General features: G+C 40.0%; 1 protein-coding gene across 3 annotated transcripts in view; it reads right to left on the bottom strand.

The window, feature by feature from the left end:
• The window catches only part of LOC117527701 (potassium channel subfamily T member 2), a 166,170-nt gene extending 142,214 nt beyond the window's left edge, over positions 1–23,956 (bottom strand). For all 3 annotated transcript variants that reach the window (XM_034190159.1, XM_034190160.1, XM_034190161.1), the window contains exon 1: positions 23,501–23,956. In XM_034190159.1, coding sequence (XP_034046050.1) covers positions 23,501–23,589 — 89 coding nt within the window. In that variant the 5' untranslated portion in view covers positions 23,590–23,956. The remainder of the gene's footprint in view (positions 1–23,500) is intronic.
• Between the last annotated feature and the right edge of the window lie 3,863 nt (positions 23,957–27,819).

Here is a 27,819-nt window from a genome sequence, read left to right as displayed (position 1 = left end):
CCAAGCAGAGGAAAAAAATATGGAATCACTCAATTCTGAGGAATAAATTATGGAATCACCCTGTAAATTTTCATCCCCCAAATTAACACCTGCATCAAATCAGATCTGCTCATTGACATTGACCCTATGCCATGACATTGACCCTATGTGTCTTTTTGCAAGGAATGTTTTTGCAGTTTTTGCTCTATGGCAAGATGCATTATCATCTTGAAAAATGATTTCATCATCCCCAAACATCCTTTCAATTGTTCAAAATATCAACATAAACTTGTGCATTTATTGATGATGTAATGACAGCCATCTCCCCAGTGCCTTTACCTGACATGCAGCCCCATATCATCAATGACTGTGGAAATGTACATGTTCTCTTCAGGAAGTCATCTTTATAAATCTCATTGGAAAGGCACCAAACAAAAGTTCCAGCATCATCACCTTGCCCAATGCAGATTCGAGATTCATCACTGAATATGACTTTCATCCAGTCATCCACAGTCCACAATTGCTTTTCCTTAGCCCATTGTAACCTTGTTTTTTTCTGTTTAGGTGTTAATGATGCCTTTCGTTTAGCTTTTCTGTATGTAAATCCCATTTCCTTTAGGTGGTTTCTTACAGTTCGGTCACAGACGTTGACTCCAGTTTCCTCCCATTCGTTCCTCATTTGTTTTGTTGTACATTTTTCGATTTTTGAGACATATTGCTTTAAGTTTTCTGTCTTGACGCTTTGATGTCTTCCTTGGTCTACCAGTATGTTTGCCTTTAACAACCTTCCCACATTGTTTGTATTTGGTCCAGAGTTTAGACACAGCTGACTGTGAACAACCAACATCTTTTGCAACATTGCGTGATGATTTACTCTCTTTTAAGAGTTTGATAATCCTCTCCTTTGTTTCAATTGACATCTCTCGTGTTGGAGCCATGATTCATGTCAGTCCACTTGGGCAACAGCTCTCCAAGGTGTGATCACTCCTTTTTAGATGCAGACTAACGAGCAGATCTGATATGATGCAGGTGTTAGTTTTGGGGATGAAAATTTACAGGATGATTCCATAATTTTTTCCTCAGAATTGAGTGATTCCATATTTTTTCCCTCTGCTTGGTCTAAAAAAGTAACCGTTACTGACTGCCACAATCTTTTTTTCTTGATTTCTTATAGTGTTTCTTAAAGCCAGAAAGTTGCCATTTGAAATGACTTTAGTTTTGTGTCATGTCTGTGATCTGCTTTTTTTCTACAAAATTAAACAACTGAATGAACATCCTCCGAGGCCGGTGATTCCATAATTTTTGCCAGGGGTTGTATACACACACACACACACACACACACACACACACACACACACACACACACACACACACACACACACACACACACACACACACACACACACACACACACACACACACACACACACACACACACACACACGACTCGGACGTGATTTATATGTGAGTCCTGCTTACTGGATTAAAGCAATCAGCAGCTAAATTCATTCTCTGGATATCACCCATTCTAATTCTAATTATAAAGAGAGTACAGCCACCAGGAGAAGCTGGCAGCCGTGGTCCAGCTCCTCAGGACCAAAGTTCAGCAGTGAGGTTTAATGACAAAGTTCAGGTTAATGAAAAGCCATCAGTATCAGAGGTCAGGAACATGATCACAGATGAGTGATCGGGTCAAAGATCTGCATTATTGATGAGTGACCAAATCTAATGTTTGGAAGTGGGAACACCCAGACAGAACCCACACAAACACTGGCAGAACATGCAAATCCCACACAGAAAGGACCAGCATGGAAGCAAACCCAAGACCTTCTTGCTGTGAGGCAAAAGTGCTAACCACAAAGCCATTGTACTGCCCACTAGAGAGGATTGCTTGGAATGCTCTGGATGAAGGAGGCTCCATCCAGAGATGGGTGTGGTGTCTTCTTCTGCAGGCCTTCCGTCCTGTGCACTGGCATGGACTCCCAAAATTTCCTGTATAACTTCCCGTATTGTCTATTGTGTTGGTAGCATGGCCCAAGCAGAGGGTCACCCCTTTGAGTCTGATCTGTTTGAGGTTTCTTCCTCAAATCATCAGAGGGAGTTTTTCCTTACCACTGTCACCTGTGTGCTTGCTATAGGGGTTGGTAAGGTTAGACCTTACTTGTTTGAAGCACCTTGAGGCAACTTTGTTGTGATTTGGTGCTATATAAATGAAAATAAATTGAATTGAAAATGCTTAAATTAATTTAAAGGTCAGTGAGCAAAATCAAAATTCAGCAATCTGGATCAAATGCCAGGAACATGATCAAAAATAAGTGATCAAGGATGAAATATCAGGATAAAAAAAAAAACAAACAATTATGGCCACATCCCTGCTCCCCTCCATGCTCCCTTTGCATCTGGATTCGCTCCTTCTCTGGTGTTTCAGCACAAAGATACGTTTATTTATGCAGAAAACATGACCAGACTGACAGGTAAGAAAGTTTTATCAGTGTTTTTGTTTGTCATGTTATCCTCAGAAAGACAGTTTAGGCGCGTTTGAGTGAAAAAAAGTGTTAGTTGTTAACGCGTCACGGATCAGATGTTTTTAGTGAGGACACACAGAGCAGCTCAGTGTTTTAAATAAAGGGGAAAAAAGCGTAAAAATGTCTTTGTAAAGCTCAGTGCAGGTGTGCTGTCATCACCGCTCTTTGAGAGATGACGACTGACGACTCAACTCGGAGCTGCAGTGCAAAACCGCTGATTAAAAGCTCACAGCTTGCTGAAAGTGGGTAAAGTGGGCAGTTCAGTCGAACCCCGAACCCCTGCTCATGGGCCAAGTTTAATGCTGCGATCGACCCGCAATGCAAAAATAATAGTAATGCACAGTGACTTGGAGAAGTAACTTTAATCTGATTTGGAAAGATTAACGCATTAGATTACTCTTTACTGAAAAAAGACGTCAGATTATAGTAATGCGTTACTAAGAAACACGTCACCAGCATCATTGTTGCTCACAGTGTTTTACAACACTTTTTTTTAACCATCAGTTATACCCCATTCCAGGATGTGCATCTCATTTTTTTATTTGTATTTTTTTGACAATCAGGTATCAATAATTGGCAGTGGTAGACCATGATAAAGCAGAGACAAGCAATAATAGCGCATCATTATTACAAACGATCCCAGGAGAAATTCACTGGGGTGACAAGAGGCAAATAAATAGCCCATAACTAGGGGCCACGCTAACAGCTTCAGAAAGTCTAGGTGTGCTCTGACTCATCCAACCGATGGCGGTGAGGACAGGCTGTGCTTGACCCAGAAACACAACCATTACAGACATTAGACTGCACAAATGGTGAGGGAAGAAGAGGAAAGTGGAAGCATAATGACAAAATAAGAAACTGTACACATGTTAACAATTTTGGGGGTTGGGGGTGGTCCATTCTGTCCATACAGACTGAAGAGCCAGGTGCAAGGAGTTGCCAGAATTGATTGATACCTCTGATAATTACTGTAAAATTGATTTAACACTCACAAAAATGAGTGCTTGACTTAATGAATGAGACCTTCAGTGGACCACTTTGTGTTTTTGGTAAATAAAATCAGAGCAGGAGCTCTGTCACCACTCTGCCGGCCCTGGTAAGGTACGGAAAGAAAGGAAAACCACCATTTCCAGAAATGCTTAATGTATCCTTGAACATTATCAGTAAATGTACTTGGTAGCTTTTAGTCAAAGCCATTTCCTGGACAAGTTCTGAGATCCTAGGAATTCAAATGGTCCAAGCATCATCAGTAGAAGTGTACTGGCCTCCCTAATGTAACCGCCGTAGTCAAACACACTGCTCAGCTGATCATTAACTACTTAAAGAAAAGATCTTCAGTCTTGATGTTTACCTGAATGAACAAAACTACAACTACAGAATTTGTAAACTACAGAATTTGTAGAAAGCATTATTTGGCTGCTCTCCGAAATCCCCACAAATTTAATCTAAATCTGTGCTCGAGTCTTCCAAACTTTATTTATTTGCGTCGCCTCCGATTATAACAGCTATCTGAGGTATCATGTTGATTTAATTAAAAGTTACACGTCTGAGGCAATCACTTCCAGAGATGTCAACAAATCCCTGCTTTCTGCAGATAACACGTGCAACGCGAAAGCAGTGCAGCATGAGAGACGACATCATCCTGATTACCTGCCCCTGGTGTCTTTGAGGCTACATGAGAGTGGAAACAATCCCTGCAGTGGATTAAGATAACGCAGTTTGGGAATAAGGGAGCTGTGATCAGTGAGTGTGTCTGTGATAGCAGCTACTTCCCCAGTAACGTGCACCACAACCAGACCTCCAGAAAAGCTCAGACACGTGCTCGTCAGCCCCATGGCTGTGTTAACATCTGCAGCCGTGTTGACAGTGATTGGTGAAAAGCAGGGGATGGGAATTCAACATGTAGTTTACTAAATGCCAGGGTTTGGAAAATGATAGCAAATACTCTAAAAAGTACAATAAAAAAAGACACACCGTCCATGAACATTGAGGATGTTGTTATGTGTGTTGCTTCAGGCTCAGACAACTACAACGAAGGAGGCAACGAATACATATGGGGCTTTAACTAATGGATGGGCTTTTTTTGTTTGTTTTTTCAAACAAGTGAACTGAATAATTTTCTTAATTACACAGCACATTGTAAATTTTGATTCAGAAGTGCTTTAGAAATAAATAATAATGTATTATATTTTATAATTATAATATATAATAAACATTAAATGTAATAATAATAATAATAATAATAATAATAATAATAATATTTAAGATTAATTGATTGAATGATCGGTCTACAAAATGTCAGAAAAGATCAAATGAATGAATGAATAAATAAATAAATAATTAGTGCAAACCAGTTTATTGCTGGATTACTGCTTTAATAAAACAGGCAACACCTGCTTTAAACCCCAAATGGCCAATAAACAAGCCTACACTTTGAACAAAATCTTTAAAAAACTGAGCACCAGATTATTTCAGATTTAACAAAATTCAAACCATCTTAAAGCACATTTCTGTTTCTTTATTGTAATTTTGAAGAGGTTCAAAGAAACTAACACCTGGTTCAATCCAGTTTAAAATAGTGGAGGTTTGGAAGTAGTGAGACTTAGTGTGTGAACGAAAGACAACATTAAGCAGCTCTTACATCTTGTTCGCACAGTTTTTTCAAATAGCGCCTTGGCATGGCTAATATGTGTCACAGGGTGAGGTCGGCATGTTGCTGGGCCCAGATCACCACAACCTCAGAAAGCTTGTTTCACATGGTGGTTTTGAGCATGTTCAAAACTTTGTGGACCTTTGTCGAACTCCCTGCCACCTCATATTCAGCTTGGTGCAGGCATGGTGCAGTTTGTTTCAGTTGTCATGCCTAGCACAGAAACAACCCCGTGGAGATGTCAGGAGTTGAGGACAAAGTGTGCTCTCTGTCTCTACCATGCCATCCCGAGTCAAGCACAGGTCTACGGAGCTGTGGAATAAAATAACTGTTTCCAACTTTTGCCAAGTGGTGCACCTGCTCCTAAGGACTTGGTGCTAAATATAGCCAGTCAGGAGCTGCTCTGGGGTAACCAGATGAGGTGTGCCAAGTTGCACCTCAGGCCGTTCAGGTGTGAAACAGTGCCATACTCAGCTGGGTGTAAATTTTTAAAGTATATTATATATTGATGAATTTACAGTATTGGCCCAAATAGAACACACAATCCCCCCCCCCCCCCCCCCCCCCAAAATATGAGGTAATTCTATAATTGAAAGCTGGAGTTGTACATTTCATATACAAACACAACAGTAGGTGTTTACTATTCTTACCATATCCTAAACCTTAATTTAAACACCATCTCTGAAAGCTAAATGCAAAACACATGTTGTGCAAGCCCATGTGCTTGGACATTTTTGGGAAACTACACAAAATATCGTACTTAACATTTCATATTATATCATATGAAATGCGACATGCAAATACGTTGGTCTTTGAAGAACTGACTGACGTGATGTGAGGAGTCAAAATTTAACCGTTTGCAATGTTTATTGCACGGCTGCTTTCTGCAATCTAGTCTGTCTCCGTTAATGTGCTTCTATTAGCATTATTTTCATAAAGAAGCATTTTCTTTTTCAAAGAGGAGATTTGGTCTTCGTAAAGCATTTTTCCAAAAATGTGTCTTGGAAAAAAAAGTGGGGGAAAAAGGGGTGGTTGGTTTGTCTTATAATCAGGGCCATCTTATATTCAGGCCAGTACGGCATTTTGACAGACCTGTTGACGAGTATTGATGAATTAATAACTAATAGATGGTTCAGATGCAGTACTGTGTATTTTAAATGATCTAATCCCAGGTCATGTTGAGGCGTTGGGGTACAGAGGCTAAAACCAGCCATGTAGGAGCAGCTGTAGCGTTGGTGGCTCTGCCCTCGGGTAACGTCTTGCAGAGAACAGGAACAGCATCATGGACATTATAATCCTTTGAACAGGGTCTGCCTGCTATCCTCCTCCCCTGCCCTTTTATTTGCTCAAAAACAGGCCTATCTCTAGCTTTCAGTCCGAGTGGCAACCTTTCCTCATCATCAATATTAATTAGGATGATGTTTTTAAAAGCTTTGTTAATTAATAAGAGGGGAAATTAGTCAGGCTTGAATCACTGAGCTTTTTAGTTTTCCTCCCTGCAGCAACGACGCAAAGCTTCCCACTTTATTTCTGTTAGCAGCTGGGCATTTGAGAGTCAATTTCAGCATAGCTGTTTGGGCAGAATATGAACATGAATGCATACGTGTTCATCACAGTTTCTCTCTCTCTCACTGTGCCTCAAATCTGATAAAATCACCTTTGCACAGTGTGACTCTTTTCATCGTCAGGGTCTTCTCTATTAGTCCGCTTTGTGCCAGTCCTCCCTCTGCACACATGATACATAGCACATCCACAGCGCCACACTTCCTCACAAAGATATGCATCAGCTCACTAAATTGTCCTCTAAATGGAAACACTGACACGAGCTGTGTCGGCCTCGCTGCATGATGTCAGGCCCAGCCTCAAAGTGAAGAGGGAGTGCAGAAAAGCGATCAGCAAGGGCAGCAAGACTCAGAGACAGGAGAGAAACCACGCAAGCCAAACCCAATAAGAGACAGTTCTAAGGATAAAAGCCTGTCATTTGTATGGTAATCCCCAGGAAGCTGCCACTGAGGCTGGAGTTTGTGCAGCAATGGAGAATCCGTTGCATTTCATTTCACACTGAACAAATTAGAAGCCCAAATGGAAGTGTGGCAGGTGTTGTATTTGTTGATTGGCTGTTATGACTGTGCTATCATCTCTGTGAATAAGAGTGCACCACTTTGGTATGGACGAATCATGGTAATTACTGGCCATTAAACCAGAAAATCAAATGGTTATTGGTCAGAAGGAGACATCTGATGATGGGAGGACAGAACATACAAGGTTCATGACTTGAGAAATGTAGCCAAGAGCACGTAGAGATCAACTTAAGGCTACAGAATAGTGCAAATATCAACAACCAAATTAAAAAAGTAAATAAATGATCCGTTTATGGGCTCAGTGTCAAGTTAATTTTAGGTAAAAAGCAGTTGGCTCCCTTGGTTGGCAAAACTCTTTGCCATCAGCATGCAAATGATCTATGTTTAATTGTGCAGTCATTTGGGCTTTCTTCAAAACAGATGCCTCTGATTCCGCGCCAGATAGTACAAATTGTGTTGGTGTACTCAGAACGGTGAAATTAAAATGTCAATTCATCTTTGTCCAGGGAAACTCAGCTATTTAATGAGCGATTATCAAACACATCCCTCATTGAAGTCAGCGCTTCTCAACATTATTCCTTTGAGTCCCCTTTAGGAGGTGAAAAAAAATGAAAAACACAAACCCTGATGTCTCCATGTCGAAAATATGGTCAGAGGCAACCAGTAGAAGGAGCTATTTAGATAACATTTACTATCAATTTTATGAAGAGGAAGAACTCATAAATAAGGCTAAACATTCAATAATACGAGGGCTGTCAATAAAGTAAGGGTCCTTTTTATTTTTTTCAAAAACTATATGGATTTCATTCATATGTTTTTACGTCAGACATGCTTGAACCCTCGTGCACATGCGTGAGTTTTTCCACGCCTGTCGGTGACGTCATTCGCCTGTGAGCACTCCTTGTGGGAGGAGTCGTCCAGCCCCTCGTCGGAATTCCTTTGTCTGAGGAGTTGCTGAGAGACTGGCGCTTTGTTTGATCAAAATTTTTTCTAAACCTGTGAGACACATCGAAGTGGACACGGTTCGAAAAATTAAGCTGGTTTTCAGTGAAAATTTTAACGGCTGATGAGAGATTTTGAGGTGATTCTGTCGCTTTAAGGACTTTTCACGGTGCGAGACGTCGCTCAGTGCTCTCAGGCGCCGTCGTCAGCCTGTTCAAACTGAAAACCTCCACATTTCAGGCTCTATTGATCCAGGACGTCGTGAGAGAACAGAGAAGTTTCAGAAGAAGTCGGTTTCAGCATTTTATCCGGATATTCCACTGTTAAAGGAGATTTTTTTAATGAAAGACGTGCGGACGGATCCGCGCGTCGGGACGCAGCCGACGTGGTGCGGCGGCACAGGAAAAACACCTCCGTGTTGATAACCATTTGTAAAATCCAGGTGGCTTTTGATGGCTTTCAGTGGAGTGAGTATATGAGAAATTGTTTAACAGGCAGGACATGTTCCAACTTGTCCTTAAGGCTTTCAACAGAGGTGTTTTTCCTGTGGCGGAGCGTCGCGGCGGCTGCGTCCCGACGCGCGGACCCGTCCGCACGTCTTTCATTAAAAAAATGACCACGCTGGAGGGAGACAAGTGAGGGAAGCCACCAAGACTTCCTTTACAGCTCTAAAAGGATTGCAGGCTTCTGTAGATGCAAGTGCAGAAACTGTAGTGCAGCGGATAACTGAAAAAAAATCTTTCAAATGGTGATGCAAGCACCAAATTTGGCACAAATACACCTTAGACATTACCTGTTTGAAAAGGCAGGGTGTCCACTTGAATGTTTAATAGGCAGCCAGGTAGGGGTCAATTGAAAAATTACACACAACGTCTAAATTAAAAGATGTTCCAATCATATTGAGAGCTATATCACATTATTTGTCTGATCACAGAGATTCCAAAAAGGTATAATATGGACTATCTGTGACTGAATGTTATGGAGTTATGGGGTAAAAACAGCAAAAATGGTAACAAAGTTCAATTTTAGTTTGTGCAAGGGTCAAAAGTTAAAGTTGCTCTAATTTTGGAAAAAAAAGTGCAAATTATTGGTTTAGTTAATAGGGTTTAAAAAAGGAACAGTCTGCATCATGTGTCATACTTATCATGTTACGAGGTTTCTATGATGTGACATATGTCACATCATAGATACCAATGGACATTGACATTGTTTAACCTTTAGTTTGGAGACCAAACATCAACACAATCAAAACTATTCCATTTATTAATCCGATTAGCTCAACGAATAATTTGCATCACTTTTTTACCAAAGCCAGATCAACTTTAACTTTTGACCCCTGTACAAACTGAAATTGACCTTTCTCATCATTTTTGCTATTTTTTACTCCATAACTCCATAGAATTCAGTCATAGATGGACCAAACTATACCTTTTTTAAATATTTATGATCAGACAAATAATATGGAATACCTTTCAATATGATTGAAGCATTTTTAAATTTTGACCCCTCCCTGGCTGCCTATTGAAATTTCAAGTGGACACTCTGCTTTTTCAAAAGAGTCATGTCTAAGGAGTATTTGTGCCAAATTTGGTGCTTGGATCACCATTTGAAGGATTCCTCTGTACATATTCCCTTTTCTGCTGCACTACTGGGAATTCTGCAACATTTTCCTGTTGCATCTTCATTCATATCGTCATGTTGGAGTGGAGGAGAGAAAACAAGAAAGTTGTATTAGGCACAGTTTCTCCAACTACAACCACAGAAGCCTATAATTCCATCAGAGTTATTTGGGTGTCTTGGTGGCTTCCCTCACTTATCTCCTTCCAGCACAATCACTCAATGTTTTTGAGAACTGCCCACTTAACTCAGATTCGTCATTCAGTACCATACTGTTTGCATTTATTAATAATTAAAATAACAAAGTGATGAAGTCCAAGACATATTCAGTGACTTGAAAATGTTCATGTATCCATCCCCTTAGTTGGCTCAACAAAACTGGACGTAAAAGTGATGATTTAATTCCTATATTTAGAATAATGGAATGGGTTGCAGGCCTTAAATGCAGGAATGGATGTATATTAACAAATAAACCAAAGTTGACTGCACAGAACATGAAATAGCTTGGGTTTATGCTGTCTGCAGTGAAACAAAAGTCAAAGTAAAAGTAAGAATTGCTGCAGTTTTTTTTTAATTTGTAGTTTTCTTTTTTTTTTTACTCAACATTTGGGATTGTACATATCATTTGCACTTTTTGTATATTTTCGATATTATTTGTACCTATTGTATATCCTACACTTGTATTTTTGTTATGTATTGTCATATTTTTACTGTAAATAAAAATTTGATAATAAAAAATGTAATAAAATAATTTTTTTTAGGTGGTTTCCTGCAAAGAAAATCATATTGTTTTTTTTTCTGTCATATACCAGGCCGTGCACAAATACACAAGTCAGGGTTTTTCCACTGATTTCTTTAAAGAAAAAAAAAGAAAAAAAGAAAAAAATCACACATTCAGGCAGGCGCAAAAACAGCAGGACATCTGCAATTTAATATAAATCTAAAATAGATATTAAAACACTAAAATGGGTAACTAAAGTAAGCTAAAATAAATTAAGAGATTAAAATATTATAACTATTTTAAAAATACAAAGAAAAATAATCAAACTACAATGGTTCAAAATACGATGTGTACATGCCAGATAAACAACACATTTATGAATAATTTGATAATCTGCACATTAAATGTTTTGTGCTGATTGAAAAAAGTTTGATAACTTGAGCTTTGATAGTTTTCACAATGAGGTGAATTTTCATCATTGTTAAACTTCAGTCAGGTTCATTACCCGTAATTGCATTTCATATGTTTCCGCCCCCTCATTTGCATCTATTCTGTGATTTAAAACTGATTGTGAAATACCTACAACCATTAATTATCTAAACCTTGGGCAGCAAACTCCTGTTCAGAATTACTCTGAAGATGAGTCGACATTGAGAGAAAATAATAATAATAATATTAAAGTTAGTTCCCATTTGGCAAAGTTAGGATCCACAGTGAACATGGTGAAAAAGTTTTATTTTTTCTTTTTTTTTAAACCCCCAAACCACAGTTTGCATGTTAAAACAAAATGAATAAAGATCCAAACACTGGGAAAAGCAAGAAAAGGAGACAGCAGAGAATCAATCAACAGTGCAATCAGCTGGAAGATTCCTTCTTGTGAAATTCATTATTAAATCAATTCTAGATATCTGCACTGAAAATTGTTTCACCTGAGAGCTTTTCAGTGGTTACAGCTCAGATGTACTGCAGAATTACACAAGAGGTCTGGAAAGATGGAAAAGCACAGTTTGTATCAGAACTAAGAAGCTTGAAGTGGAGGTGCTGAATGGATGAGAATGATGTGTGGACACAGCATACAGTACCTTAAAAAAACTGTGAGCAAACACACGACATGGCTCAGTAACCATGTTGTTCTTGCACACGCGACACGTGTGTTCATAAGGTCAGTTCAACTTGTCCACTGTACATTTTGATGGGTGACAATGTTCGTGTTGACACAACCATGCTGTACAACTCTTCACTCAGAGGGAGGAGGAGTAACAGGAAGACAGAGGTTGGGAATGAGAGGAACAGTAGTAGCCAGTAAACCAGTATTGATCAGTATGTCTGGTATTCATATTGTGTATTTATATTTGCAAACTGTTTTTCTTTTTTACTTTCACTTTTTATACTCTGTGTGCTTCTTACCCTGTGTGCTGCTATACAATGCTGCTGGAACCTCAATTTCCCTGAGGGAGTCTTCCCAAGGGATCAAAAAGTTCTATCTAATCTCTAATGACTCAAACCCTTTAGTTATGAGTGTTGGATGTTTTAGCCCTAGATCAGGGGTGGCCAAGTTCGGTCCTCGAGAGCCACATTCCTGACACTCTTAGTTGTCTCCCTGCTCCAACACACCTGAATCCAATGAAAGACTCATTAGCAGACTTTTAATGAGCCTTTCATTGGATTCAGGTGTGTTGGAGCAGGGAGACAACTAAGAGTGTCAGGAATGTGGCTCTCGAGGATCGAACTTGGCCACCCCTGCCCTAGATGGTTCGGACTAGGACAGGACGTTTCATCCAAAAAATGTGTACATGCTTGCTCAGGGGAGTAGGTAAGTTTAGATTTTACCCTTGTGAACTGACTCAGAGCAACTTATGTTGTAATATGGGGCTATATAAATGAACTGAACTGAAAATATGTTACAACATGAACATTTCAGACAAAAATAACATCTTTCACACCCTTATTGAGATCTAAACCCTCTCCTGAAAAACAAACAAACAAAAAATGTTCCAAATTACCTGACTTTTTGGGGGGAGGTTTGAGTTTGTATTCCATCCAGGTATGGATTGCTGAATATATTCATTCATTCATCCTTTCATTCCATTCTTTTTGCCACTTATCTGGGTCCAGGTCATATAGTACCATACTATTTGTATTTCTGAATGAATGATAGAATTGGTGTACGACCAGGTCCATTGAAGTGTCCTGTAGGCGGCGCTGTGGGAGTATAGGATCTGGGCTCATGTTCACAAAGCACCCCAAAAAGGCTAAAAGTAGCTCTTAGTGATGTCATTCTAGGAAAAATCTTAGAGTTCCTTTAGTTCTTAGACATTTCTTAGAAGTTTCCCATGGTAAGATGAAAGTTATTCACAAAAGCATCTTAGGCCTTAAGAGAGCTCCTAAGGTGCCAAACTGTTAAGAGGAGGGAGGAGGACTTTTAAGAAGCCTAAGAGTGTCTTAAACAGACAAGATGGCAGAAAGACAGAAAGGAAGGAGAAATATTCTCTGTATGTCAAATGGCAGTGATTCAGTAACACACTTCCGGCTTGATGGTGCAGGGATAATGTTTGTGGTTGAGCTCATTAGGAATGAGCTTACTTTTCCCATCCAGCACTATAGTGCAATAACGCCTGAGATTGAAGGTCATCACAACATTGCAATACCTGGCTATGGGAAAAATGTAGATTGCCTGTAATTTCTATAACATTCATACAGTTATTAATATCAAAGTAAGCGATGTCAGCGGCCACAGCCTAAACTCACCTGTTTGAGAAGAACTTTGCTTGTGTGCTGCAATCTCTGCTCTCGCTTTGGATTGCAGCACGTACCAGCGCCTCCCACACTCATCCCTTGTGCACAACTACCAGCACGGAGAGTAAACATAACAATAAGCTAATCAATATAATAAACAGCATGTCAATGAGGCACGTGCAAACATTTAATTTAATTTTGCTGAGTTTCATCATCACGACATTTTTTAATACAGTTCAGGTTATTTGATCGGTTAATTTTACTATCCATTCATAACTAGGAGCGCATTTGTTTTTTTTTTCTCTTTCCCTTTATGTGACAACCAATCACAGCTCTTAGAAGAGTGCATCATACCTAGCAATGGGGTCAACCCCGCCTCCTCACAAAGAGAAGAGTTTCTGTCTCTTCCTTGCTCAGAGTTGCTCTCAGACACTTCCTGAATCACTCGTAGGTTAAGAATCCTTGCTAGGAATCTTTAGGGTCTGAGAGGACTCTGAGATGCTAGGTAAATACGGGCCCTGGTCTCTATATGACCAAAGTAGGAGCTGTGTCCGCATTCTTGGACCTGTTCCCGGTGCGCGTTGGACTCTGTCAGGGCTGCCCCTTGTCACCGATCCTGTTTGTGAAGGGATTTTAAGGATTCTATATATATATATATATATATATATATATATATATATATAATATGAAATGCATTTACTTCTGAATCTATTTTAAACTCTTTTTAAAAATTCAATAGGTGCCAATAATTGTCACCAGCACTGTAAGAGCTTCTCCCATAATGGACCGCAGTGACAAAGCTGTAATATTGGCTATAATTAAGCTTTTTCTCACGATCAATCACGGCTGTGGCTTTCTTTCTAATCATTCCATTTTCCAGCAGCTAACGCTTGCCGGACAATGAAACTGACATCATAACCATGCACATTTTCTCAAACGCTTCTCCATCCTTACCATCGACAACAAATTTGTTGCACACATGCAAGGAGAAGGCAAGAAGACAACAATGTAGAAGCAAAAATAAAGAGCTGGTGGTGCTTTAAGGCAAGAACATTTGCAGATGTCTGAGGCAGAAAGGACAGAATTTCTACCTTCTTTTTTTTTGGAGAAACAAGCTCAGAACTCAGGCAAGGAGTTGACATTTTAACAGCAGAAGCAAAAGAAAAAAAAAACCTCAACCCCAACAACCTCCAGTGCTGAAAAATGTAGCCAACACGAAAGTGTCAAAACCTGCAATTCTTTGCATGGCCACTTGAGGCTGGCACTAAAAGTGAGTCACATCCCGTAGCAGCCCATGTTCATGTCTCCAACTTTACAGCACTAATAAACATGTTTACAGCTTGGTACAAAAAACAAAAAGATAAACAATAACAACAACAACAAAAAGAACAAAATTTTAAGTGTCCATAGTTTGTTTCAAAGTTCATGACAACTGTATGGCGGGGGTAAATTTTTATATACGTCATCTGTTTATCCCATTTTATCCATTTTAAGCCATAACACTGTGAATAATTAGGGAAATGGTCACTCTGAGTGACAGATGTGCCAGTTGAAGGGCCCCTGCTATAGTGGAGTCCTCTAGGTGCTGTGTTCTGTCTTTTCTGAATAAAATCTCTGAAATTATATGGTTTATTTGCAACTAATTGCACTAACACACCCTCTAAGATGTCTGTGCTGCAGTATATCTAGTGAGTGAAATTTTAGTATGATTTAATTTGTATATGTTAGCATCAGTTCCCATTAACAACAGTTGCAGCAAAATGCTCTCACTGAATCCTGCCCGGGCCCAAGGGCAGCTGTAAGTAATACAACAGTATTTGTCTTCAGCCAGGCACAGCGCATGCAAGTAGATTTTGATAATCTAACAAACTCAGTTCAGCATACTCCAGTTAGATTGATAGCCTAGGAAACGATGCAAAACATCAATATTTAGCAAAATTAGAAGTTGCTGAAGTGGAGTCACGATCATACAAGCAAACAGCAGACATCTGGAAGGACTAACCCCAAAAGATGGATAAAAGGAGAATATGATAACACATAATACAGCACCAGACCTTCCTCATCTCGAAACGTTACATGTGGTAGCTATAAATTTGGGAGAACAATTGCGGGCCTAGTTTTTCCATTTTTCCATTTTCCACTTGATCCAGCACCGAGACTCCTAGAGTTTAAAGCTTTGGGTGTGCACACTTTTTTCAGGTTTTTTTTTTTTCATTTTAAATGAGAAAAAAACAAAAACAAAAAAACAAAAGCAACAACAGAAGAAAAAAAATGATTTTGGATCTATTAACAGTACTGTGTTGTACCTAATCATAAAATGCAAGGTGTTATTAATGACAGTGTGGGTACATATAGTAATTTATTCCTCTACTGCAGGTGTCCCATTGATACCCATGTGTTTTTTTCTTTAAGAAATTTGTGGAAAAATGGTTTTTTTTCCTCATAAGACACAATTATCAAAGGTCAGTAGAGGACTCGGAGGTTTTATTGTGGAAAAATGTTTCAATATATGCTAAAAAAGTGAACTTTAAGGCTACTAGGGGTGCCAACTCAGAATGGCGTCTTCATCTTAAGGAGATGGGCATCTCTGACCGCTTCTTACTGAGGTCCAGCTTCCTGGTTGACATCTAAAGCTGGTCTACTTTGAAAAGACCCTGTACTTTTAAATCACATTTTACGTTGTATTTTTGTTATTTATATTATGTTTGTCCGTAACTGTGATGGTACTTGTCTGCCAACAGAGCTCTCCTCATTATGTGAAGAATTCCAGGGACAGAGGGTGTTGAATGATGAGCCTATTGACAAAACATGTGAATTGGATCCATATAAATAAATGTGAAATGCACGCAGCACTGCTACGTATCATAAGACAAATATATCACAAACACCCTTGCTATGTGATTTCCAACCTGGCAAATAGACTGCACAGTAAAAAAGTAAGCCCCTTTGGCTGTTCCCTTGTTTTTTCACTCAGGGTTGCCACAGCAGATCCGATGAAGATCTGCATGTTTATTTGGCACATTTTTAGGCCGGATGCCCTTCCTGACACAACTCCACATTACATGGAGAAATGTGGCAGGGGGCAGGGTTTGAACTGGGAGCCTTCCACACTGCAACCAAGCGCACTAACCACTTAACTACCACCCCTGCCCAAATGGACTGAGTAGTACTTTTCCATAAACCGCTCAAACCACTTTACAGTGATGCCACCCTCCTCACACAATACTACCATGGGAGACATTCAATAGACATTGCTCAAAGGCACCTTAGTGATGGAAATCATGGAATTGAGCGTAAGACACTCTTTCACCTTCGATGTCCACATTTTTCGGTCTGATCAGGGAATTTAACCTTTGAACTTCTGGTCATAAGGCTACTTCTCTGCCCTTGAGGCCACCACTTTTCCTACCGCCACAGAGATCAATAAATGCTTTTCATGGTTTTCTGCACAAATATACTGTTGTATTTCCCTTTAATCTACCCCATTTCAATTCTGCATCCATCTGTAGACTCAGGCTGTGTTCTTAAAGAGGACAAACTGCACCGTTACTCCCTGATGTCCTCCTTGCACAAGACTAAAACCTTCTATCATGATGATCTATGGCCCAGGGTCTAAATTGCACAACACCAGTTCACTTGGGGCATGTCCATTTTGTTATTTACCATGGAGTGTAATCCGAGCACAAAGTAGGGCGCAGGCGCAGAAGTGTTATATTTCACTTAATTAGTCATTGACATATTTTGGGTGTAAGATTAAATAAACAGATCACAGTCATTTGTCATTCTATTTAAGTATTCCAGGTGCACGTGCATTGCTATTTACAACCCCAAATCAGAAGTTAGGATGATATGTAAAATGCAAATAAATAAATAAATTCATTACTTAATAAACTGCACTCAGAGAACGCAAACCTCCGCCAAGGTCATAGGGTCACTGACGTCACATGGAATACCCTTTGGCAAAGAGACTTATTCCACGTCGTTTCACGCATCTACCGTCATGTTTCAGAATCAGTGGTTAACCCTCTGGGGTCTGAGGGCATTTTTTGGACTGTTCATTCACCTGGCATAAAGGTTTGATTATTGCTATTAACAGCTCTCCCTGCATCCCACAATCAAGTTTTATGTCTCTTTTTTTTCCAGGACAACCTGTACTTTCAAAATATATATGCTGTGTTTTATAAGTGTAATAAAGGTTTACAATCAGAAATAAGAAAGGAAAAAGTAAAGCGGAAAATAATTTCCCACACACATTTATTCAAAACACACAGCATACTATAATAAACAACTGTTTTGACACTTTATAAAAGTAATTTGGGCTCTTGTGTGAAAGACTACAACAAAAAGGTTCAAACAATAAACACAAATGCACATTTTGAACAATATATACAAAATGGTCTATGCGTTTTGTTTGTCTTCATCTCAAAGCAATTTCTGTCTGCTATTACACAAAGGTCACGTCACAAACTTTTACTATGAAGTTGACTGTGTGTTTGTTCTCTCCTGCTCTGAAAGCAACATTCACACTTCGAGGCTCATTCAGCTTGAGGAGCGGCCCCTGTGATGGTGAACCAATTCCGATTGGACACTCACATTGCTCACATCATCACACAGCTTCTATGAGGAGTACAAAGATGGTGGATGGTGGCTCGAAAGTCCGCGGAGTTAACTTTTCAGCAAAAAAAAACAAAAAGTAAGTTTCTACCTCATATCATTAAAAGGTTATTTATAATTTAGTAAATTTGGTCTCAGCCGTCGTATACGATTGCCACTTTACAGCATGATGTTGGCATTGAGGATACCAGTCAATGAAGTGTGATTTTTTTTTTGCCTCATTTTCCTGCAAACATATCTTAAGGTATCTTTAGTTTCAAAATTTTCCACACACACATTCTGTGTTGGGGACAGGACAGGACTGCAGGCAGGCACATCCAGTACTCATATACTCTTCTTTCACAGGCTTGCTTTTGTATTGTGTGTAGAATGTGATTTTGCATTGGCTGGTTGAAAAATGCCTGGACATCCCTAGAAAAGATGTTATCTTGAAAGCAGCATATGTGGCTGTGAAATCTCAGTGAACTTTTCTGTACTGGTGCTGCCATCACAAAAGTGTAAATTATCTTTGCCAATGGTACTGACACAACCCTTCTAGAATGACAGACCCTGGCTTTTGGGCTTGTTGCTGGTAAGACTGGATGGTCCTTTTTGTCTTTTCCCCAGAGCACACATTATCCATTTCTTCCAAAAATGATCTGGAATATGGATTATGTTTCCGCTGTGTGATGGTCCGTCCCAGATGCCTTAGAGTGCAGAGAAGTTGAAGTTGCTTCTGGACAAAGTTAACCTAAGGATTCTTTTTGGCACAAGTTCTAAGTGGCATTTTTAAATGTAACTCTGTATTGTAGTGCTTAATGAAGATTTCCCAAACTAATCTCTTGCCCATGTGGTTATATCAGCTATAGATGATTGATTGATTGATTGATCTTGATTCAATACCATCTGAGGGATCTTAGGCTTGTGCACTTGCTCTTTAAACAGTGAAATTCCTCCAGATTCCTTGAAATAGTTCATGATATTATGCTCTGTAGAGGGACATACTGTATATGCAAATCCCTTCTGATCTTTCTTTGAGGAACATTGTTTCAATACATTTTAATAACTTTCTCATGCATTTGTTGACAAACTGGACATCCTTTGAACCATCTTTGCTAATCAAATGCTCATCCTTTTATGGATCATTTGTATAATTTGTATTCAATCATGATTACAATCACCTGTTGAAATCACCTGTTTAAAATAATTAATAATTTAATAATAATTTTTTTTTTTTTTTTTACTTCATTACTAGACCTAAATTGACCCTTTCAAACCTTTTTTAAATATGATGGCTTAAATGTATCATATTTAAAAAATATGATGCCTTGGTTTCAGTGTAGAAGGTTCCTGGTTTAAACCCCACCCCTGCCACATGTCTCCATGTAATGTGGAGTTGCATCAGGAAGGGCACCCGGTGTAAAACTTGTGCCAAATCAACATGCAGACCTGCTGTGGTGACCCCGGGTGAAAACAAGGGAACAGGCAAAAGGACTTACTTACTATGATGCCTTGAATGAATATCAATTAACAAAAGAAATGAAGATGACTACATGAAATATCTTGTGTTCATACTGTCCTCAATGAAATAGAAGTCAATTATTATTTTTCTTTTTTTAAACCTCTGCCAACGAAGCTGGAGGAGGTTGTGTTCGCCCCGTGTGTTTGTTTGTGAACAGCCTAGAGCCTACAGTTTTTCATATATCTTTATAAATTATTTATTTATTTATTCATTTGACTGAAGATTCATATCTTGTTGGCCAGAACTGATTCAATTTTCATGGTCATAGGTCAAAGGTTAAAGTCAGGAAAAATCTTGGAAAAATCCCTCGCTTTATCATTGAAGGAATTTTCAAAAGTCATAACTGTCAAAAAAGATTAAATTACTTTCACATTTGAGAGCCTTATGTACGATGGGATCCTTTATCGACTGACAAAGTTTGATCTGGATCTGATCCAGATTACATATTTTGCAGCCATTTAAATTTAACATAGAAAACCCTATTTAATGTATATTTTACATTATATCCTAATCAAACATGCCCCAAGAACTCTCACATTTGAACATGAGGTGCAAATTGACACTCACTATTGCATGACATGACAAAGTTTGATCCAGTGTCGTCGACCGAACGTTCCCCCCTACAGATCGGTCCACCTGCCTTCACTCTGCATGAGTCATTTTGGAGCATCAGCAGCGATTGATGTGATCAGGATTGCGGATTTTGTGGACCTTTGAATTTCACATTGAAAAGCCCATTTGGTGTACATTTTGCATTATATCTCAATCAAAAGTGTCTCAGTCACTCTCATTTTTTCTGTTATGGATTTACCTACACCCCCCAAATTGGATGGAGGTTCCAATTTTATGCCTGTCTATCTTCCAGTTATCAGTTGGAAACAAAGTGCCAAAAAGCAATGACAAATTGTGCATAGCAGAGATAACCACTATTCTGTGAAAAAATATTTGAAAAAGAATTCAGAAACTGAAAAAGTTGACCCCCCCCCCCCAAAAAAAAAAACAAAACCTGCCAACACCACACAAAAACTTTGATTCAAGTGCCTTATCTAAATACAGACCCCTCCTGACATTTAATCACATCTAATTTATCTTGAAAATACACTTCTAACAGTACTCTGACCTTGAAATTTTTTTCCAAGGTAAAATTTTGCAGAATTGGAAACTAGTGTTGGTGGAGTTTTGAACTCTATAAGTGCAGTGGTCTAGTTTTAAATTTTCATTCTATTTTTTTCTGATTTGGACTTGTAAACGGCATGCACAGAAGTGAGGAAATGATTTCTGGTGATGAAGTGATTCTGAGCATAAAGCGCCAGCGCATGAACGCGATCAGCGGTCATCCGCCTCAACTCACTGAGACGAAGCATTTAAATGCTTCGTACAACACCTCATCCTTATGTTTCTCCAAACAATGGCTATCCTGTGGTCTTCTTCATGTGTGGGGGTAAGACAGAATGCGTGATTGACAGGCAGACTGGAGCGGTGTCTGAAGTCCTGCGGACACTGTACTGGACTGTCATGGCAAAGAAAGAGCTGATCTGGAAGGTGAGGCTCTCCGTACCAGTCAATTTACACTCTTATCATCTATGGTCATGAGCTTTGCACAGGGACCAAAACAACACAGTTGTGGATATAATCTGTGGAAATGAGATTCCTCCGTAGGGTGTCCTGGTGTACACTCCAGGACAAGGTGAGAATTTCAACTATCCAGCTAAGGTGGTTAAGGTACTGTATCTGGTGAGGATGCCACCTGGTCATCTCCCCAGTAAGGTCTTCCAGACACATCCAACTGGGATGGGGCCCAAAGACCCAGAACATGTTGGAGGGACAACCCAGTTTCTTGGCACTTCATGGGACTGGGTTACAAAAAGTATATTAATCTATGAGTTTGTGATGGGGTATGAAAATGGGGTGTTTTTTGAAACGGGGGGATGAATTCTTTTCATGACAGGGGCAAGAAATATGGAGTGAACGGTGGGGGGGGGGGGGGGGGTCTGAGACTGTTATGGTTAACTTTTTGGGAGGGTTAGACACTTATGCTATGGTTATGGTTAGAGTTAGGAGGAGGGGAACATTACAAATGGCAAAATAAAAAAAAAAAAAGTGTCAAGAAAAGCGGGCGCCTTTCATGATGGATGCACAAAAACAAAAACAAAAAAATCCGTGAGACCTGGATGAGAGGGATTATGTTTCCCAACTGGCTAGATGATAGAGGTGGGCGATACCTGGAATTTTGGTATTGATCCGATACCAAATAAATACAGGCCCAGTATCACCGATATTGATACCGATACTGATACTTTTTCATATTTAAGCTTCATAGATCCAAAGGATCCAAAAGACCTAGGATAGAATTTTGCCAAACATTGTACGTGACATCAAAATACTGTATTATCACAATCAACATTTTTGTTAAAAAACTCACTCAACACAACTTAAAACAAAATCTCCTGAGGTAGAGGGCTGACTCAAGGAGAGCACTGAGTGGGCGGGCCAGACTGAGCCTACCTGCATGGCTGTTGGCTGGCGCCACTGAGCCATGTGACGGCGCAACAACAAAAGACCAGAGGGGGGAGGGTGTGCTGATCCGTGTTGTGTGACACAGCGCAGCGCTGCGCTTACAGACAGAGAGTAGACTGTGATGGCTCTGCGTGCGCAGCAGTCAGTGCGTGCGGTAGAGAAAATAGCTTGCGTATAGATCTTTTTACACGAGGATCATTCAATATCAATACCAGCGTTGGTATCGATATTATCAATATTAGGATCAATCCGCCCACCTCTACTAGATAACACCTCTGGATCTCTCAGGAAGACTTGAAGGACTTGGTTTATGAAGGGGAAATGTGGGTTGAGCTGCTAAGTCTGCTGCCATCTTGACCTAGACCTAAATAAGCAGCAGAAAATGAATGAATGAATGAATGTTTACTGGTGTATGGTGCAGTCATGTGACCAGCGCATGGGTATTGCAACCAACCACACCTCATTTTTTAGGCTAGCATACCCATGGATGCCCAAATACACTTGCTACTTCAATGAAGTGGGCACAGGGGATGAAAATGACAACTGTATTGGTTATGCGCTTGTGCCCTGTGCACTGCTTTCCAGTGGTTTGAAGATATGGCTCCAAGTGTATGTCAAACATTACATAAATAATATTTCATGCGAAATGGCTTGTGAATGGCGTTGTTACATTTCGGGGGGAGCAGCACATCCTGATGGCACTAAACCTCTTAATCAGATGAGATCACACTGCTCTCCGGCTCAGAAACATGAACTCTTAAGCAACGGGCCACATTACACAAGGACACCAGCGACTGGAAAAGGACAAGAAGAGGGAGAAGGCAATTTTCTACCCCAACTGAAAAAGTACAAACTTTCCTCTATGTGAAATATAAACACACAACATGTACACAAATCAGATTTAGAGCAGCAGGGACATGTCACACATACAATCTGACAGCAGAGTCTCACTGGCCCATCTTGACCTGCATCACCTCTCCTGGGCTTTCAATAGCACATTTCCACAATTATCTGATTCCAAACACCCACTCAACTCCAGAAGCAAGTGTTTGGTCCTCAGTTACTCCTAGCAACAAGACTTACCACGCGTGAAATGGAGGTTAAGGTTTTCCATTAGACAGCAAAATGAAACGGCCAAATTAAGCAGTTGGGTTGTGTATTTCACATCCGATGCGCAAAAAGAGCATCGAATGTCATGCAGGGAGCGTAAGAAAAGGTTAATTGCCTGTTAGAGAGGGCAACCAATTGAAATTTCCTGCACAGGAAATTATTCCAGATGGTTTCTGGAATAATGGCATTGGGAGTAGATGCTGGAGGTCCACCTTGCTCAATTTCGCGCCACTACGGGGCTTATTCGTGTTTTATGTACGACGTCTGGGCGATTTATGCATGATTAAAATGGTTTATTAGTCTAAATGCATATCCAGTCGGCGTGCTGAGTATTTGAATTGGTTTAAGTGCACCTGCGCGCACAAACCTGTTGCAGCTTTCAGTCACAAGCGAAACATACTGTGCCCTCGTGGCGCACAGATGCACAACGGATTCGGTGCGCCATGCGTAAACAGCGCATCTTCCCCGAGTCAACTTTGCAGCCTCGGCTGGTTCTCGTCCTCTTACCTGTCGTCTGCCTGCCAGTCCCCGAGCAACAGGTCTCGGAACCGGTACCGAGGAGGCAGTGGGAGCACCTCCTTCTCCAGGTCGACCATGGTGTTCCTCCTCAGAGCCCAGAGACAGAGATCACCGCAAAGCCCACGTCCACGCCGTGGAGGTGAACCCCCACAAAACCAAACCTCTTCTTCCCTTTGGTGTTCAAAACGCAGATTAATAACAAATGCATGGATACACCTCGTCCTCGAAAAATTAACTTCTTTCTTCTTTTTTTTTTTTGGTTTTGCTAGGTTTTGGCACCGGTCCCAGTGCGGCTCTACTTTTCTTCTCACTGAGGCAACAGGTCGAGGATGTTGATGATCCGTCTGTGCGTGTGAGCAGGCTCCACTTTTGCAGCCGGAGAGCAACTGGTTGTGCACATCAGCATCCTCCCCGTCTGCGCTCCGCACGGACGCACCGACTGCCAATCTGTAACAAGCCGTCAGGGAATATCGTGTTGCCAGGACTTTTCATTCTAGAAAAAGAAAAAAGAAAAAAAAAAATCACCAATCAACCCATCTAATTTCAAGTAAAATAAAAAAATAATAATTAAAAAAACGCCTGCGCAACATCGTAAGATATACTGACCTCAAATTATGCACACGTTTTGTAAAAATGTCCATCATAGCATCATGCGCACAGCACCAGTCTGCAGCGACCCTTATGTTGCATTCATTTAAGATGATTTGCAATGGTTTTTTCCTATTTGCATGGAGGCACATTTTCACTGGCGGCTGCAGAAGTTTGTACTTGGGGGGACGATGACGATACACACCAAGATTCATTCATTCATTTTCTTTACCACCTTATTCTAGTTAAGGGTCAATGAGGAGCTGGGGCCTATCCCAGTGGTCACTGTGTGAGAGAAGAGGTGTATTCTGGACAGGCCACCATTCTATCGCATATGGCCACATAGAGACAAACGCATTCACACTCTCACTCGTGGTGAGTTTAGAGTCACCAATTCACCTATCTGCATGTCTTTGGAAATTGGAGGAAGCCGGAGCACCCTGAGGAATCCTAGGCCAGGGGCAGATCCAGGATTTTGTGTAAAAAAAAAAAAGGGGGGGGGGGGGGTTGATTTCTGAGTGAGTCTGGTGCAACCTCCCTTTGTGCTTCTCATGTCCCTGAGAAAATTAAAAGTTTTTAGGTGCCATTTCTTGCATTTTGGTGCATATTTCAGCACAAAATACAACCACAGAGAAAACATACTTCATAACCTGGTTTTAAATTAATTTTAACTTATACTGTGCAATCTTGAATGTGATACTATGACCTTGTGTTGACAAGTAACAGAGAACATTTGAAATATCTGTGGCTCATTGCTACACCTTGCTGAATCATGGTCTGGTACAAATGTGGTCAGACACAGTACTCACGCTGCCATGTCCATTTTTTTTTTTTTTTTTTTTCCATTAAAATTTATTTATATTTTTGGTGCATGAAAGGGGCGGATCCGCCCCTGCATGGAAACATGGGGAGAACATGCAAATTATACACAGAAAGAACCAGGTGGGAAGTGATCCCAGGACCATGCTAACCAGTAAGCCATGCTGCCCCCTAGTAAGATAACAATTTATAGTAAATGCGCAAATATGCATTTTAAAATAAATTCCAATTGCCTACTTCATACATGGTTATAAACGACATTACACAAGTAAGTCACGAGAAATCTGTGAACAAACTGGTCAATCTCAAGACATCAACAGGTCTGTTTATGTATGTAATCCAGAAACATGTATAAAATAAACAGAGCCTGACCAATGCAGATTTTTTTGATGACCATCACCGATATCATCAACCCAGTCTCACATTGTTTTTTCGTCCTCCCGTCACGAAATGATTAAAATTTTCATGATGGGTTTTTTTTTTTTTAACTATTACTAACCCTACTCCTACCCCCAACCCTCACCTTAATCATAACCTAATCCTACTCCTTCCCCTACCCCCCACCCCCACTGCACTTTTAATTATGTGCAGCCATCACGGAATGAATTAGAATGAATTTGTGCTCCCATGACAAACATTTTGCACTTTTCGTGACAATATGACGAACCAATAAATTAATGTATATTTCGTGCTGCTGAATCATGACAATCTGTGAGACTGGGTTGGATATTACGGATTTAAAATAGATAAATAACTAAATAATTGATGAAACAGATATATCTGCTGATATATACACACATTAAAAATGCCAATGATTCCTAACATTTCTTTATCAAAAACCTGACAAAGAAATGAAATTAAGGCTTTATGTTTAACAGTTTAAACACAAACTTTATTATAAATAACAGTAAACATAACCAGCACACATAATGGTCCCTTCACTCGGATTGGCAGTTGCATCGCATTGTCGCATCACTGGCATAAAATAAACTTCTCATCTATTTCGGCCCTGCCTAGCTGGTGGCACTTGTCTGAACAACACGCATTCTGAATGAGAATGAATTTCAACTGGTCTCCTTGCCTCTTTCTTGTATTTAATGTAACCAAGGGGCGATGGGGGTCTCAGCCATGCTTGACATTATTGCTCTCAGTCGGACAAACTATGTAATGAAATCATTTCCAATAGCCAAAGTGCTTTTCTACATTGTTTATTCTGTAAAATAAAAGTTCTAACTTCTTCAAAAATAATCCAGATGCTGAGATGTGCCCAAAAGGCTCATATTATCAGCCTCTAAAAAATTAACTAACAGAAGTCCTGCAATCTCCCCTTGAAGATGTTGGACTGGAATTATTTTCTCTTATGCACATCTTCATATGGTGTGTTGCCATTGTGTGAAGTTTCATCCTAAATCCAGCAGCTGGTTAAGGAGGAATTGTGCATAAGTCAGTATCAATATTTGTTGGTTGCTTTGCTACAACATTGACACCACTGCAATGTCTGACAATCCTGCATTGTGCTTTTCTTCTTTTTTTTGGTATGGCCAAAACAGATGGTCACCCCAGTGAGTCTGGTCTGCTTGAGGATTCTTCTAATAATCAAAAACCACTGAGGGACTTCTTCCTTATCATTGCTGCCAATGTCCTTGCTTATGGGATCGATAAGGTCTCGACCTTGCTCTTGTATAGCCCCTTGAAATGTCATCTGATTTGGCACGATGTAAACTTCAATTGAATATCACAGGATGCATCAATTAAGTACAAAAGTGCAGCTATTTTCCCTTCAGTATGTTGCATCTGAATTGTTTTTCTTGATGCACATGTACAAATTTGGATAATGAAAAACAACAAAACACCGCAACAACACAAACAGAACAATAGACAAACTACACAGCTAACAAATACTAGGATAGAGGCTAGTCTCCTTTAAGTGGGGCTGTTCTGCTTTATTTCTTCTGAGTGTTGAACTCACTCAGTTTCTCAGTTTCACAAGGGTCTGGGTCCTGGAGGGAGGAGTTTGACAAGGTAACTGGCTCTGCATCCACATATGAGGCATTACTTTTTTCAAAATCAAAGCTGGAATCTTACAGGAAGTCAATCGTGCTGGCATCTGCATATGGACTAATTAAAAATAAAATTTGTGCTATGTGACTTTATGCAAGTTGCATAAACATGCTTATGATTGCAGTGCAGTGCATAAACGATGTCTCATGGGTGCTATGGAAACTGCAGGGGACAAAAATCCAGATCAGTCAAACGTAAGTGGTGGTGGTGAGAGACTGAGGCCTCAAACAGAATTCTGAATGGCAAATGACAATTTCCTTTTTGGACAACAGTATAATGGTGCTAAAATTATTTGCTGTGAAAGTGCTGTCAAGCCCCACATGTTGCCTATTTTTTGTTTGCGTGAAATTACAGCAAACCTTTGGTTTATGCATATTCTTTCAAACTCTATGAGACTGTTTGTCATATTATACATGAAATACAGGCAGACAAACAAAAACAGAAAAACCTTCCATGTGATGAAACACATTAAGGAGGGCAAATCCTACATCTTTTCAAATTTGGTGGACATAAACTTCAGTCTGTGTACGATCATTCCCCAAAGTTTCAGTTATCTTGGTTGCTTTGGATACAAGTCATGTTCTTTCAAAATTATGCTCCAAATGGTATTTGTTGGCAAAACAGGCCTCCAGACAAAATGTCTTTTCCTTGGTTGACATGTTGGGGAAGACTATTTGTTTCAAATACAGCTGCCTGGGCATGTATTACGCCATGTTGGATTATTTTGTTCAAGTAAACATCACATCGCAGTCACTTGGGCTAGCAGTCACCGAGTTGCGCCACTCAGCATTTGCATTAAACAGGCTTCTCATCTATTTTGGCCCCACCTACAGTAGTGT

This window comes from Thalassophryne amazonica, chromosome 16 (assembly GCF_902500255.1).
Source record: "Thalassophryne amazonica chromosome 16, fThaAma1.1, whole genome shotgun sequence".
NCBI classification, from domain to species: domain Eukaryota; kingdom Metazoa; phylum Chordata; class Actinopteri; order Batrachoidiformes; family Batrachoididae; genus Thalassophryne; species Thalassophryne amazonica.
Note: the sequence above shows the minus strand (reverse complement) of the source record. Positions and strands in the feature narration are given on the sequence as shown.